The sequence below is a fragment of the Mustela lutreola genome, chromosome 12 (assembly GCF_030435805.1).
Source record: "Mustela lutreola isolate mMusLut2 chromosome 12, mMusLut2.pri, whole genome shotgun sequence".
Taxonomy (NCBI): Eukaryota; Metazoa; Chordata; class Mammalia; order Carnivora; family Mustelidae; genus Mustela; species Mustela lutreola.
In genome coordinates, this window is record NC_081301.1 from 82,744,940 (window position 1) to 82,761,909 (window position 16,970).

At 35.6% G+C, this 16,970-nt stretch overlaps 1 protein-coding gene across 4 annotated transcripts in view; it reads right to left on the bottom strand.

Moving 5' to 3' along the window:
- VPS13A (vacuolar protein sorting 13 homolog A) overlaps positions 1-16,970 on the bottom strand; it is a 224,577-nt gene that overhangs the window by 65,611 nt on the left and 141,996 nt on the right. For all 4 annotated transcript variants that reach the window (XM_059142057.1, XM_059142058.1, XM_059142060.1 and 1 more), the window contains exons 40-45: positions 14,309-14,401; positions 13,235-13,591; positions 12,018-12,119; positions 10,587-10,745; positions 10,188-10,443; positions 8,477-8,637 (exon numbers count right to left, since the gene is read on the bottom strand). In XM_059142057.1, the coding sequence (XP_058998040.1) occupies positions 8,477-8,637; positions 10,188-10,443; positions 10,587-10,745; positions 12,018-12,119; positions 13,235-13,591; positions 14,309-14,401 (1,128 nt within the window). The remainder of the gene's footprint in view (positions 1-8,476; positions 8,638-10,187; positions 10,444-10,586; positions 10,746-12,017; positions 12,120-13,234; positions 13,592-14,308; positions 14,402-16,970) is intronic.

Here is a 16,970-nt window from a genome sequence, read left to right on the forward strand (position 1 = left end):
TGTTCTCCTGCAACAGGAGTCCATTCAAAGTGGTGTCACTATCCTGGCATTGTGTAAGGAGTCCCTACAGGAGCCAGTATCACTTCAAAGGGACTGAGTCTGACCGGGAGAGGGGAAATAAGCATGAACACCAGTTTGACTACAGCCTCACAAGTGGGCCAGGGGCAGACAATTGATCTGAATGTGGGCCCCGCCCACCAACAAAAGCCTCCTGGGGGACAAAATTGGGAGAGTGCCCTACAATATGGTGTGACTACAGCTCTGGCAAAAACCTGGTATGAACCAACTTAACTTCAAGGTGACCCCCAGACTGACCCACTAACAACACAAAAAGGCAGAGTCACCGTAGACAACTGAACTGAAGGCAAATGCAGCTCAGCCACACAGCAGGCCATATACAACACACACAGGACACAGCCCTGAAGTGCTGCATTCTGGGTAATAGGGGACATTGCACTGCAGGGCACTACAGCATCTCTTCTTCATAATGCCACTAACTTTCAAGATCAGGAGACATAGCTGACTTTCCTAACACATAGAAACAGACACAGATTATTAGACAAAATGAGCAGACAGAGGAATAGTTCAAATGAAAAAACATGATAATCCCAAGAGAGCTAAATAAAATGGAGATAATATGTCTGATAGAGAATTTAAAGTGACGGCCATAAAGATACTCACTGGACTTGAGGAAAGAGAGGAGGGTCTCAGGCAAACCCTAAAAAAGGTGACAAAGCATTAAAAAGAACTAGAGATGAATAACACAGTAACTGAAATTAAAAATATATTAATGGGAATAAATAGTAGACCAGAGGAAGAACAGATCAGTGATCTGGAGGACAGAGCAATGGAAAGCAATCAAGCTGAACAGGAGAGAGAAAAAGAATAATATAAAATGAGAATAGGAGGCCCCTGGGTGGCTCAATGGGTAAGCCTCTGCCTTCAGCTCAGATCATGATCCCAGGGTCCTGGGATCAAGCCCCGCACAGGCTCTCTGCTCAGCAGGAAGCCTGCTTCCTCCTCTCTCTCTGCCTGACTCTCTGCCTACTTGTGATCTCTGTCTGTTAAATAAATAAATAAAATCTTTTAAAAAAATGAAATAAAATAATAAAATGAAAATAGGTTAAGGGAATTCACTGAAATGGGCAAGCACAATAATATATGCATTACAGGGACCCCAGAAGAAAAGGGAAAGAAAAAGGGGCAAAAATTTATTTTAAGAAATAATAGCTGAAAACTTACTGAATCTGGGGAAGGAAACAGGTATCCAGATCCAGAAGGTACAAAAAGCCCCCAACAAAATCAACCCAAGGAGGTCCACATCAAGACACTCAGTAATGAAAATGGAAAAAAAATAAAGAGAAAATCTTGAAAGCAGCAAGAGAAAAGAAACCAGTTATATGTGAGGTGAGGGTAAGCCAATAAAGCTATCTGCTGATTTTCAGTAGACACTTTGCAGACCACAGAGTAGCATGATAAATTCAAAATGCTGAAAGAAAAAAACCTTGCAATTAAAGAATACTCCACCCAGCAAGACTACCATTCAGAATATAAGGAGAGAGAATTTCCCAGAAAAACAAAAATTAAATGATTTCATCACCAGTAACGCAACCTTATAAGAAATGTTAAAGGGAACTCTTTCAGTGAGAAGGAAAGACCATAAGGAAGAGTAAGAGAAACACAAAAATAGTAAAATTAAGTATATCTATAAAAATAAGTCAAGTGATTCACAATGTAAAAGAAAGAATGATGCCACGTACTTAAAATGGGGGGAGGAGAGGAGTAAACATTTAGTGCTTTTAAAAAAGGTTAAAAAAATGGGTTCAAACTTAGAGACTACCAACCTAATATAGACTATTATAGGAATAAAATGTTATATATAAACCTAACAACCACAGATCAAACATTTGTAACAGGTAGGCAAAAAATAAAGAGAAAGTATTCCAAGTATATCATTAAAGAAAGCCAGCAAACCATGAGAGAAAAGAGCAAGAAAAGAAAGGAATAGAGAATTACAAAGACAACCATAAAACAAGTAACAAAATGGTGATAAATACATACCTATTTATTACTTTGCAAGTAAGTGCACTAGATGCTCCAATCAAAAGACACTCTAGGGCAACAGAATGGATAAAAAAGCAAGAACCATCCATATGCTGCCTATATTAGAAGCATTACAGATCTAAAGACATATGCAGAATGAAAATGAAAGGATAGAAAAGCATTTATCATGCAAATGGAAGTGAAAAGAAAGCCAGGGTAGCAACAGTTACGTTTGTCAAACAAATAGACTTTAAAACAAAGACTGTAACAAGGGACAAAGAAGGATGCTACCTAATCATAAAGGGAAAAAGCCAACAAGACGACTCAACAATTGTAAATAGTTATGCACCCAACATGGAAGCACTCAAGTACACAAAGCAGTTATTAACAAATATAAAGTAAGTAATTGCAGTAATACAATAATACTTGGGGACCTTAACACCCCACTTACATCAATGGATATACTATCCAGAGAAAAATCAAAGAAAACAGTAGCTTTGAATTCCACATTGGAACAGATAGATCTAACAGATATATTCAGAACATCCCATCACAAAACAGCAGAATACACATTCTTTTCAAGTGCACATGAAACATTCTCCAGAACAGATCACATACTGCCACTAAACAAGTCTCAATAAATTCAAATATTAAAGTCATATCATGCATCTTTCCCAACCACAGTAAAATGAAATTAATCAACCACAAGAAAAAAATTTGGAAAGAACACCAATACATGGAGATTAAATAACATGCTACTATAAACAATGAATACCAAGAAATCAAAGAAGAAATAAAAATCTATATGGAGACAACTGAAAATGAAAACACAAAGGTCCAAAATCTTTCAAATGCAACAAAAGCTGTTCTAGAGGGAAGCTTATAGAGCTTATAAAGCATACAGGTCTACCTCAAGAAGAAGAAAAATTTCAAATTAAAAAAATATAACCTGGGTGCCTGGGTGGCTCAGTCAGTTAACTGTCTACCTTCAGCTCCAGTCATGATGCCAGGGTCCTGGGATCAAGTCCCACATCAGACTCCTTGCTCACTGGGAGTCTGCTTTTCCCTCTCCCTCTGCCCCTCCCCTTGGTCCTATGCGCTCTCTCTCTTTCTCTCTCACATAAATAAAAAAAGTTTTTTTTAAAAAAGCTTTAAAACAAACAAAAAAAGGGAAAAAAAAACCCCCATAACCGTACATTTAAAAATGCTATAAAGTGGACAAACAAAAACCAAAACCAGTGCAGGAAGGAAATAATAAAGATTAAGAGAAGAAATAAATAGAACGGAAATTTTTAAAAATAGGTCAATGAAATCAAAAGCTGGTTCTTTGAAAATATCAACAAAATTGATCAACCATTAGGCAGACTTATCAAAGGAGAGAGAGGACTCTCAGATGAACAAAATCTGAAATGAAAGAGGAGAAATAATGACCAATACTTCAGAAATAGAAAAGAGAATATTATGAAACACTGTATGTCAACAAACTGGACAACCTAGAAGAAATGTATACATTCCAGAAATATATAACCTACCAAAACTGAAGCAGTAAGAAATAGAAAATTTGAACAGATTAATTACCACTAATGAAATTTAACCAGTAATTAAAAACATCCTAACAAATATTAAGTACAGGATCAGACAGCTTCACAGGTAACTTCTACACCAATCACTTAAACAATACCAGTTCTTCTCAAACTATTTCAAAAAATAAAAGAGGAAGGTAAGCTTCCAAATTCATTATATTAGGCCAGTATTACCCTGATACCCAAATCAGATAAAGACACTACAAAAAAGAGAACTACAGGCCAGTATCTCTGAAGAACATAGAAGAAAAAGTCCTCAACAAAATATTAGCAAACTGAATCCAACAATGAATCACACAAAATGATTTACCAGGATCAAGTGGGATTCATTCCTGTGATGCAAAGGTGGTTTACTATTCACAAATCAAAGAGAGGTATCACACCACCAAGAGAAAGGATAAAAACCATATGATCGTTTCAATATATGCAGAAAAAGCATCTGATGAAATACAACACTCCTTCCTAATAAAAACCCTCAGCAAAATAGGTTTAGAGAGAACATACATCAACATAATAAAGGCCATAAATGAGAAACTCACATCTAACGCTATCTCGGTATTGAAAAACTGAAAGCTTTTCCCCAACAACAGGGACAGGACAAAGATGTCCATACTCACTACTTTTTTTTTTTTTTAAGATTTTATTTATTTGACAGACAGAGATCACAAGTAGGCAGAAAGGAAGGCGGGGGGGGGGGGAGGTTTAAGTAGGCTTCCTGCCAAGTAGAGAGCCCAATGCAGGGCTCTGTCCCAAGACCCTGAGGTCATGACCTGAGCCGAAGGCAGAGGCTTTAACCCACTGAGCCACCCAGGCGCTCCCATACTCACTACTTTTATACAGCATAGTACTGGAAGCCCTAGCCACAGCAATCAGACAAGAAAAATAAATACCAGGCATCCAAACCAGTAAGGAAGAAGTAAAACTTCCACTATTTGTGGATGACATGATACTCTCTCTCTCTCTCTATATATATATATATAAAACCCTAAAGACTCCATTGAAACACTACTAGAATTGATAAATGAATTTAGTAAGATCACAAGATACAAAATCAATACACAGATATTATTCCATTTGTATACAATAATAATGAAGTAGCAGACATCTATTCCATTTGTATACAATAATAATGAAGTAGCAGAAAGAGAAATTAAGAAAACAATTCCATTTATAATTGTACTAAAAATAGTAAAATGTCTTAGGAATAAACTTAACCAAGGAGATGAAAGGCCTGTATTCTGAAAACTATAAAACACTGACAAAAGAAATTGATTATGACACAAACAAATGGGAAGATATTCCATGCTCATGAACTGAGAGAACAAATATTGTTAAAATGTTGATACTCCCTAAAGCAACCTACCTAGCTAATGCAATCTGTATCAAAATATCAACAGTATTTTTCACCGAACTAGAGCAAATAATCCTAAAATTAATATGGAAACAAAAAAGATCCCGAATAGCCAAAGCAATCTTGACAAAAGAACAAAACTGGAGCTAACACAATCCCAGATTTCAAGATATACCAAAGCCACAGTTACCAGTAACAGTATGGTACTGGCACAAAAACAGACAGATAGATCAATGAAACAGAACAGAAAGCCCAGAAATAAACCCACAGTTATATGGTCAATCAATCTCTGACAAAGGAGGTAAGAACATGCAATGGGAAAAAAACAGTCTCTTCAACAAATGACGTTGGGAAAACTGGAAAGCTACTTAAGAAGAATGGAACTGGACCACTTTCTTACATCATACACAAAAATAAACTCAAAATGGATTAAGGACCTAAATGTGAAACCTGAAACAATGAAAATCTTAGAAAAGAGCACAGCAGTAATTTCTCTGACACTGGCAGTAGAACAATTTTCAAGATATGTCTCCTAAAGCAAGGGAAAGAAAAGCAAAACTAAACTAGTGAAACTATGGCAAAATTAAAAAACTTCTCTACAGCAAAGGAAATAGTCAACAGAACTAAAAAACCTACTGCATGGCAGAAGATATTTGCAAATGATATATCCAGTAAGGCATTAGTATCTAAAGATTTTATTTATTTATTTGACAGAGAGAAATCACAAGTAGACAGAGAGGCAGGCAGAGAGAGAGAGAGGGAAGCAAGCTCCCTGCCGAGCAGAGAGCCCGATGCGGGACTCGATCCCAGGACCCTGAGATCATGACCTGAGCCGAAGGCAGTGGCCCAACCCACTGAGCCACCCAGGCGCCCCAGGCATTAGTATCTAAAATACACAAAGAACTTACACATATTAACAGCAGAAAAAAATATTCCAATGAAAAAGTAGACGAGATGAACAGAGTATGAAGAACATATACAGATGAACAACAGACACATGAATAGATTCTCACTAATCATCAGGGAAGTGCAAATCAAAACCACTGAGATCTTGCCTGACACCTGCCAGAATGGCAAAACCCAGAAACACACACAAAAATACAAGTGTTGGCGAGGATGTGGAGAAAAAGAAACCTTCATGCACTGTTTAGCAGGAATGCAAACTTGTGGAGCCACTGCAGAAAACAATGTGGAGGTTCCTCAAAAAATTAAAAACTATATGATCCAGTAAATGTACTACTGTGTATCTCCCCAAAGAATATGTAAACACTAGTGTTTATTGCAGCATTATTTGTTATAGCCAAATTATGGAAGCAACCTAAATGTCCACCAATAGGTGAATGGACAAACGAGATGTGGTCTATATAAATAATGTAATATGGTCCATTAAAAAAAACGAAATCTTGCCATATGCAATGATACGGATAGATCTACTGAATACAATGCTAGGTGAAATAAGTCAAGGAAAGACAAATACCTTATGATTCACTCTCACGTGGATTTAAGAAACAAAACAAAGAAAAAAAGACCAACACAAGGGACAAGTATAGAGAACAAACTGGTGGTTAACAAATGGGAGGCGGGTGGTAGGACAGATGAAATACATGAAGGATATTGACAGTACACATATCATGATGGGCACTGAGTAATGTACAGAACTGCTTAGTCACTATGTTGTACACCTGAGTAACACTGTACTTAATTATACTGGGATGTATAAACTGTAACTAAAAATTTAAAAATAAAAATCAACTGTCATTGAATACAACAACTAAAAATCAAGGTAATTCGCCTTAGTATTTTTTTTAAAATCTTTTCAATAAAGAGAAAACCATGTGACAAAATCCAATATCCATTTCTGATAACTCAGTAAACTGGAAAAAGAAGGGAGCATTTTCAACCTAAGAAAGGTCATCTACAAAAAAACTACAAGGGGAAACATACTTAATAATGAAAGTGTGAATACGTTACTGCTAGGATTGAGAGCAAGGCAACAACATCTGCTTTCGGAACATCAATTCACATTGTATTGAAGGTTCTAGCCCATGCAACAGGCAAATAAAGGTAAAATAAAATAATAACATCCAGGTTTGAAAGGAAAGAGTAAAAAATCTTTGTCTGCAGATATCAAAACTGTATCTACAAAAAAGTTATAAGAACAAGTAAGTGCATCACTAAAGTTGCACAGTATGGGTTAATATAAAAATCAGCTGTACTACCAGCAACGAAAAATCAGAAAAATGTAAAAATGCCAATTTAATCATAGCTTTGTAAGAAACATTGACAACCTAAATCTAAAATTTAAATGGAAGTAGAATGGACTTGGAATAGCCAAAACTACTTTGAAAATGAACACAGAAGGACAACTTATATTACCTGATTTCAAGACTCAGGATAAAACAGTAACAAAGACAAGGTGGTACTGGCATGAAGATAAAGAAATCAATGAAACAGAAAAGAAAGTTCTGAAATAAATCCACAAAGAAACGATCATTCTTTCTTTTTTTTTTTGGACAAAAATGTCAAGGCAATTTAATGGGAAAAGGATAATCTTGGCTGGAAAAACTTAATAGCCATATGGAAAAACATAAACCTCAACCCTTACTTCATACCATATAAAAAGATTCATTCAATATGGTATTTGGAATATTCACTTAATAGATGATTAATCAACAACATGAAGCAATATATAATACACAAAAGTTGATACATGCAAAGTTATGCCTAGTGAAAGAAGCCATACTCCTTTCTTAGTTCATTCCATTTACCTAAAATTCTATACTGTGTAACTAATATACAATAAGAACATATCAGTGGCTGTCTAAGAATGGAGTAGGAAGAGAGAAAACTTTCTGGGCATGTACACTGTGATGAAGGTTTCACAGGCCTGTGTGTCCAAATTCATCAACTTTAAATATATGCAGTTTATTGTATATCAGTTTACTTCAATAAAGATGTAAATATTTTTCCTCATATTTTCTAACTAAAATCAAAGGATATACACTGTACCACAAAGAGCTAAAAACAAAATACGGATAAGGTGTTTTAGAGTAGTAGTTCAAAAAGAGTTTATAGAAAGAGTCCTATAAAAAGTTACAAGAATTATTGAAAAAAATTCTACCACTGTTCATACTAGAATAGTACAATTACTGGTAATGATTCTTTTTTATATTAATTGTATTTCTATTACAGTTTATATTCTTTTTTTATTTTAAGATTTTATTTATTTATTTGAGAGAGACACAGTGAGAGAGAACATGAGCGAGGAGAAGGTCAGAGAGAGAAGCAGACTCCCCATGGAGCTGGGAGCCTGATGGCGGGACTTGATCCCGGGACTCTAGGACCATAACCGAGCCGAAGGCAGTCGTCCAACCAACTGAACCACCCAGGCGTCCCTACAGTTTATATTCTTTTGGTAGTAATTAGCTTTATTTATTTTATTAATTAACACACAAATATGTGAAATATGATGCCAGGCAAAAGAAGGATCATTTTGTACCTGCACCGGGGAGCGAATTGTTATCTTCTTACTTCCTTCTACTCCATCAACTTGACAAACAATAGATCTTTCAACTCCAGACACTCTGTGTCTTACAGTGTACAGTCGTCGTCCCACTCTTGTTAAAGGGATTTTATCAGCGGTAGAGTGGTTAGCAGGTGCTATAAGAAATATAGTTGTAAAGTTTTTATTATTAATCATCATATATTAATCTTAGATGTTAAATCCCAGATATAGCAGATAATTTCTTAAACTCGTAAATAAGTCACTAAAGTTTTTAGATACAAGACCATAAAAAAGGGCTATTTCTTTGTATAATTTATACAAAGGACTATATTAAGAAGCTGCAATACATTCCCATAGCATTCATCTAAAACCTTCAAAGCAAATAAATAAATAAATAAATAAAACCTTCAAAGCACTTACCAAAAAAAAAAAAAATTAAGATTTTATTCATTTATTTGACAGAGAGAGAAGGAACACGAGCAGGGGGAGTAGGAGAGGAGGAAGCAGGCTTCCTGTCAAGCAGAGAGCCCAGTGTGGGTCTAGAACCCAGTACCCTAGAATCATGACCTGAGCCCAAGGCAGCCGCTTAGTAACTGAGCCACCCTGGCAAGCTCTCCCACCCCAAAATGTTTGCTTTCATTCAGTAGTTTAACCTAAGTGAATAATATAAATGTTTTCAAACTAACAAGAGAAATTATTATAAAATATAAGAACACTGGTCTTTGGTTTGCTGTCATAATAACCAGAGCCTATACCTGTAGGTAGTCACTGGCAATTACCAAAGTAGCTGTAAAACTTCAATTTTTCATTATTCCAACAACCTGTGATACTTTATGATCTCTAAGACCTGATTAAACAAAATTTAGACACATTTATTTAATATACATACTGCATTTTATTGGGGAGTGTGAATTACTTATTTACATAGACATCCCCCCAACTCCATAAAAATGTTAGTTCAAAAACAAGAGAGGTAAAATTGACAAGAGCAGTTCACTGACAATGCCTGGACAACACCTGAAATCTAGCCATTTTAACAACGGCAACATTTCCTGACCAGGAGAAAGCACTAGGTATCATCAGCCTTGGTAATCCTCCCCTACGTCTTTCATCTTTCAAATTCGCTCCCTTCTCCCCTAATTATTTAAATGTCAGAGTATCAGAAAGGGGTGTGGGTGAGGCTTTGGGACTAGGTAACTTCACAATGAATAAATGACAATGAAGAATTTTTTACTTTCATTTCTCGTGAAAACGAAACATTTCTGAGAATCACAAAGGACAAAAGAACAACCTTCCATTTCACCAGGCAGGAAATAAAAACCATTTACAAACCCAAATACCGTTATAGTGTGCCATTTTCATGACTTCAAACTTTATTTTTAATTCCTTCAACTGTAAAACTAGTGGAATATTACTGAATTATACAAAATGTGGTTAGAACAACAAAAAGCTAAGTAAGGAGAGGATCAAATCTTTTTCCCCCCACAAATATGAAACGGTGCATTACCACGTGGATAACGTCACAATTTGAAATACAATATTACAGTGACAACAAGCAACCAAAGCCATGTAACAGTAAAAGCAAAATTCCAGACTTATTTGGAATGAGATTCAAAAACCTGTAAGATATTAAATAGGAGTAAAATGCAATGTAAAAATGGAACTTCCAATAAATTAAATCCCAAGAAAATAATCCAACACTTACTGAGGAGAATGAAGAAGAGTTTACTGCTTAGGCTGGTCATTGCATTGAAATGATCATTGTCTTTAGTTCCCACATAGTCCATACTTAAACTCTCCTCATTTTTCAATATGTATGATTTTGCCAATGGAACGTTAAGTACACTAAATGAATCACTTGGTGAAACAGAGACAGTAAGTCCAAGAGAATTTAAAATCATAAATGGCGCTAGATCCCGTATGAAGACGGTTGAAGCTCCAGTGGCAGCTTCTGTAAAAGCCTAATAAGAAAGAGTTATTGTAAATAAAATGAAAGCTAAATGACAAGCAGAACACCAACAGATATGACTAATGACTAAGAGTTAATAAAAAAACTTTTTGCTCAATGAAAAAAAAGGGTTAGGTTTCAAATTTCTTTTCTTACCTTGGCTAAATTATTTAACATTACAAGGCCACATTTGGATAATGTAATGTTTAGCTGGTCTTTTGAATGGAAAGTTATAACAGTTTTATATTCTGGCACTTTGTAATTTTCTTCTTCAGTATCTGATTCAACAATGGCCTTTTTTGCTTTCTTTTTCATCTAAAACGACACATAAATTATTGAAATATAAGGAAAATTTGTTGCTAAGAACACATTACTCATTTTGCAAAGAAAAAACAAACTAGACAAATCCCAGTAACAACATTATAGACAACAGTAAGTTTTATCAGCCCACTGCCTTACTGGAATTGCTTGGACATCCACCAACTAAGGTCACACAGGAAACGGGTAATATTAGAGGAAAAATACTTCTCATCCTCAGTGATACTAAAATGGCAAGCACAATTCAAAAGGAAAAATAAACCCTAAAATGACTAAATACATGTGGCATCTGAATGAAAATTAAAAGTACATACTTCATAGCTCATGGACATTCGGAACAAGAAAAATAATTTGGTTTATTAGTTAGGTTTATTGGCTATGGGATAAAGACTAGAAATCCAGGGATTTAAAAAGTCCACAAACAGCTGCAGAACAGTGCCATTAGAACCTAGGACTCCTGAGAATCAATACCATCTACCACTTTTTAAATTTCACAGATCCACTGCCCAGGTATATTCTGAACCTAAAAAACACCAAAGAAGTTCCTTTATCCAATCTTTTATCTCAAATATGTACGTAGTAGTCTAATACAAAAAGCCAGTAACCTCTGTTGTTATATTAACTGGCTTTCAACCACTGAATTTTTGTCAGCAGGTGACTGAATCATTATTTAGAGGAAGACATGTTAGCAATTCTTCAGTCTCCTGCTTTGAAGCATAATTTCATCCATCTAAAGGTTCTGACTCTTAGGATTACATGAATTTACAATGTATCTGAGAAATAAGTGATAGTATACTTTCTTCTATATATACAGCCTTCTAGAGACAAAGGAAACTCAGGGTAGACAAGAGCCTACACAAAGATGCTGGAGGTATTTAACGCGGTGGTTCCAGAGCGGCCTGCTGCCTCTCCCACTTCCATAACAGTCCTTGAGGGACGGCTCTAAATTTCTCTAGTCTCAGTTCCTTCACACATTAAAATGGAGTTAAAAACTCCAACTTCAAAGGGGCGCTGTCAGGGTTCAAGCAAAAGTACACTATCTAGAATATCTGGAACAGGGTCTAGAACACAATAAATGGTACACAATTACTTGTTTTAGCACAGGAGGCACTGGTCTTGGGTCTGAAAATTACATTCACAGGCCAAAGAGCCAAGTATGGGGCAAGGCTCATCATGAGAAAACTTGAACTTTGTTGTTACTAAAATGAAACTGTTTCATAGTATGCACTTTCTCAGTTTTTGAAAAACATTTTCAGACTTCAAATGTACCTTGATTCCAAGATTCCATGGTCTAAAATCCTCAGTCTGATCAATTTCTAAGGGTTCAAGCAAAGGCTCCCATACACCAAACATTTCATTATAATAATGCACCTGGAGAGAGAATTACATTTGAAATAAAATATTCTTATACTTCCTAAAATGATCTTCCATGCTGTTTCCCACCACTACTCGCTTTGGCTCTGCTATTTCTTTATATAATAACTGTTCTCCGTGCCTTTCCTTAGCTTCTTATACACACTCCCTCAGCACTTTCCTCACCGGGCTAACTTCACAGTCTAGTCTTCGCAATTTAATCCAGATAAAACTCTTTTTAAAGCATCTTTCCTTGACTTCTCGACGGGCTAAGTATCAAAAACTGTGTCCATTTATCATTTATTATTGACATTTTTAAACAGATCTGACTACCTCTACTGATTTTTTTTAAATCTCTTGATGATGAATTACAACTCATTAAGTGCTTATTTATTTGATATCTCAGAATCTCTTAGACATTCTAAATCATATCCTCCACAAAATATACAAAATCTAGCCAGAATTTCAAAATTTGAAATTCTACCTCTACCTCTATTAGTATATTTCTGTATCAACACACAAATAATTTACCAGCTCATACATTTTCATATTAATACAAATTAGTAGAATATCCAATTATTGTTTCCACTAGACATAAACTCATAACTTAAACCAAAATTATCTCTGGGGATAATTCTATGTAGATAAATTCTGAAGTAAAATGTATGTTGGTTCAAAACAAGTGTCTCCCTTATAATTAAAGTACTCTCACAAAAATGTGAAAGAACTTTATAGATATTCACTGAAGATAATGCACGCAAAGAAGTATGAGGCATATCCTAATTCTTTCTACTACTCTTTTAGAAGAGATTCAGAAATAGTCTATTAACCTTTTAAAGGAAAAAAGATACTCAGTTCTTAAAAATAAGAATTTTGAATCTAATCAACACTATTAATGTATCGCTTTAAGTTGATAAAATCAATTGAAATATCCAAGTTAAATTTACATTACAATACTGTACACATAAAAACTATATCAAGCCCTTAAATTTGTATACTTTCTTCCAAAAGTATTGTGAGCCAACATTCATGTTTACAATAAGCTTAGTTAAAACATTTATGTGAGATACTAAAAATATTCCATGAGTAGCATTATTTGTTATAAAATCTGGAAAAATGCTGCATATACTTACTTCTAGTTCAAGCTGACAGTAGAGATTTATCAAGGAACTCCAGTTTTTCCCTTCCCCTGAAAAACGTGACTTTGCCAACAGCATAGGCACGGTTCTATGACCAACTCCAGCTTCAAGAACTATAAAAATAGAATCAACATTCACTTTTATCATCTCTCCTTTGAGTACCAATTCAGTTGTGGGAGCTTTGTTTTCAGTTTCATTTGGTTCTTCAAGAAACCACATTTTTAAATTCTTCGTATCCTTCTTTTCCCATAAATGAGCTGCAGAAGAAGTAGTTTCTGGTGGGATGGTATCCTTGGATGTATAAAGTGCTGATGTTATGGTAATCACAGTATTTATGATAACTGGAGAAACCTAAGGCGAAAAATTTAAACTAGTAAAAAAAATCTACCCATACCACTTAAAAAAATTAGGTACTTCAAAAAACATGAAATATACTTGTTGAAGTATCATGAAGAATTAATATTAAACTAATACCATTACCGTGACATAGCAGATAGTTTACTGCCTTCAAAAATTCTGTAATTCATTTCAATTTTTTAAAAAGATCTGTTTATTTTGAGAGAGAAACAGTGATTGAGCACATGCACACAAGTTCAGGAAAGGGCAGAGGGAGGAGAGAGAGAATCTGGAGTGGAATCCCAGCTGAGTGTGGGGCCTGATGTGGCGCTTATCCCCATGACCCCAAGATCACAACCTGAGCCAACGGGCCAGATGTTGAATCAACTAAAGCACCCAGGTGACCCTAATTTCAATTTCTAAAATATTTACCTGGATCTTACAGATATTAAACTGATCAAGTGTTAAGTTCAACTATGTATACCATAGGAATATTAGATGTTAACTAAAGAAGAAGTTCTACAACAAAAATAAAATATACAATACTCAAATGTGTATTAAATAATACACTGTAAATAATGTGTCACATAAAAATACTTGCAAAAACATAACTGCTTCATTTTTTGCTTATTTAACAATTAGAAGATGATATAATAGTTTCTTATTTCTAGGTTTTACTACATTTTTAAAAGGTGCCCTAAATATATGAATAAGTGATTACATTTAACTTACCTTTAGTGTGAGGGACTTTACTGATATATCAATCACTTGTGGATCTGTACTTATCTGAGTAGCTTGATAGAACAAGTCACAGGGCTGCAAAACCTAGGAGAGAATATTTAATATCACCAAATTAACATTGTTCTAAAACAGTTTTATGTACAGACATTCCTAGAAATAGCTATGTTAAATAAACAATTTAAAGTTCCTTTTTAAAAATAGAAGTGACCCTAACACAATTATCTTTTATTCTTATCATTTCTAATAGAAAGTATTAACAATAGCAACAATATTAATAAAGCATAGTTAAGTCAAATATCTTAAATATGCTTAAATACACAAAAACCCATAAAACTTGTATTATGTATTTTATTTGACTTCATATAATAAAATTTTCTCCATTACAAAGTTGAAACAAAATAACTTACATAGGAAAAGCTACCAAAGATGAGGAAAAAATTACAAATACATTAGATTTACTATTAATTCTTTTTTAAAAAAATTATTTTTATTAACATATAATGTATTCTTTGCCCCAGGGGTATAGGTCTGTGAATCATCAGGCTTACCCATTTCACAGCACTCACCATAGCACATACCTTCCCCAATGTCCATAACCCAATCACCCTCTAAGTAATTCTTTTTTTTTTTTTAAGATTTTATTTATTTATTTGAGAGAGAGACAGTGAGAGAGAGCATGAGCGAGGAGGAGGTCAGAGAGCTAAGCAGACTCCCCATGGAGCTGGGAGCCTGATGGCGGGACTTGATCCCGGGACTCCGGGATCATGACCTGAGCCGAAGGCAGTCGTCCACCAACTGAGCCACCCAGGCATCCCCTAAGTAATTCTTAATATAATCATAAACTAACTGAAGTTTTCCCTCCAGCCTCTAAACACTCATGTTGCTCTCAAGTGCAAAATATACTCACTCACCTCTTCAGGTTTCTAATAGCCTCCTCCCATTATAGCCCCCAAACTCTAAAATCTCATCATCTGAATTTGTTATCTCATCATATAGGATCTCATCTTTATTTCTCACTGATGCAAAAGTCCAAGGTCGCGTCTGTTATCAGCTCAAGGTCTAAAATCTAAATCTGGCACAGGTACAAATGAAGTACCTGGGCATAATCTATTAAGTACGGCTGCTGGGGCGCAGCCTCTTTTTTGCCGATCTGTGAAAGGAAGAGGAGTTATCTGCTCCCATCCTCCCAACACAGAACGGTGGGGCAGACACCGGATAACAATTACAGATATTCCAGTTTAAGTGGGGAAAACGGAAGGTAAAAAGAGGTCACTAGCCCCAAGTAAACTGAAACCCAGCCAGGTACATGAGTTTCTTGATATGGTTTCAAAGACTAGGAACAATTGTCTATGGCTGTCACCTCTACTGTCCGAATCACCCATCCTTTGCTAGAAAAGGTAGCATAAATTTGTAACCAAGTGGTTTTATCATCCTGCTTCCTTGCCAGCAGAATTTCGGGGTCCAAAGAGTCACTCTTCATTTTGTACCTTCTGTCCCTCCCAGTCCATGCTGGCAGTGTTCCTGCTAAAATCATTTTCTCAAGAACCTTGAGGGCCTTCTATAAATTTTACAAAGTTTTACTTCATTAGACAAAAGCAATATCCACTGATCCTTTTTGAGATAATCGTGGTCTCCTGCTGAGATAGCTAAAGAATGACACCTTTATGATTCCTAGATGCCTCCAGTGTGATTGAGATCTGTGAATCACATACTATTCTCTTGAAAGGGCCCGCTGTAGGTCTGAACACTATGATTTTTTGACCTAAGATTTAGCAAAAAAAGTTTATACAATCACATAGTCTTTTCTCTATGCTACACATTTGGGAGCTATTTCTGATTTTTTAGCATTTTCTGCCATTTGGAAGTCTAAGAAATATCAAAATCATAGAGTCCTGGTTCTCTGGGGGGTTTTTTGTTGTTGTTTTGTTTAACTGTTCTTCCTCCATTCATTTCTCTGCTCTAGCATTTTATTATGAACAGTAAGAAATCAGGCAACATCTTCAAATCAGGCAGCTTAGAAATCTCCTTAGCTATATATCCATGTTTGTCATTTACAAGTTCTGCTTTCCAGAAAACTACAAGACACAATTTGCAAAGTTCTTTGTCACTACATTTGAGGGCATCCCTTTAGTTTCCAGTAACACACCCTTCACCTTCCTTGTAGGCCCTCTTGGCAGCATCACCAATGGTCATATTCCTACCAAGAGTCTGTTCAACACAACTGAGGCTTTGTCTATCAATCTCTGTAAAACTCCTTCAGATTCTGCATACTGCCCATTCCAAAGCTGCTCCCTCGTTTGAAATAACTGCTACAACAGCATCTTCCTCCTGGTACAAACACCTGGGTTTGTTTTCTATTGCTGCATAACAAATCAGTATGAACCCAGTAACTTAACACAAATTTATTATTTCCCTGTCTTCATGGGTCAGGAATCTTGCTGAAATCAGGTGTCAGCCTCCTGATTGTCCTCACCTGAAGGTCTAACTGGGGAAAGATCTCCTGAGCTCCTTCAGGCTGTTGGTACAATTCATTTCTTTGTGGCCCCAAGACTGAGATTGATTTTCATTTACTTGCTAGCTGTTGGCCAGAGACTGCTTTCTATTCCTACTAGTCATTCACAAGTTCTTGCCATGTGGCCTTCTCCCCAGTTTG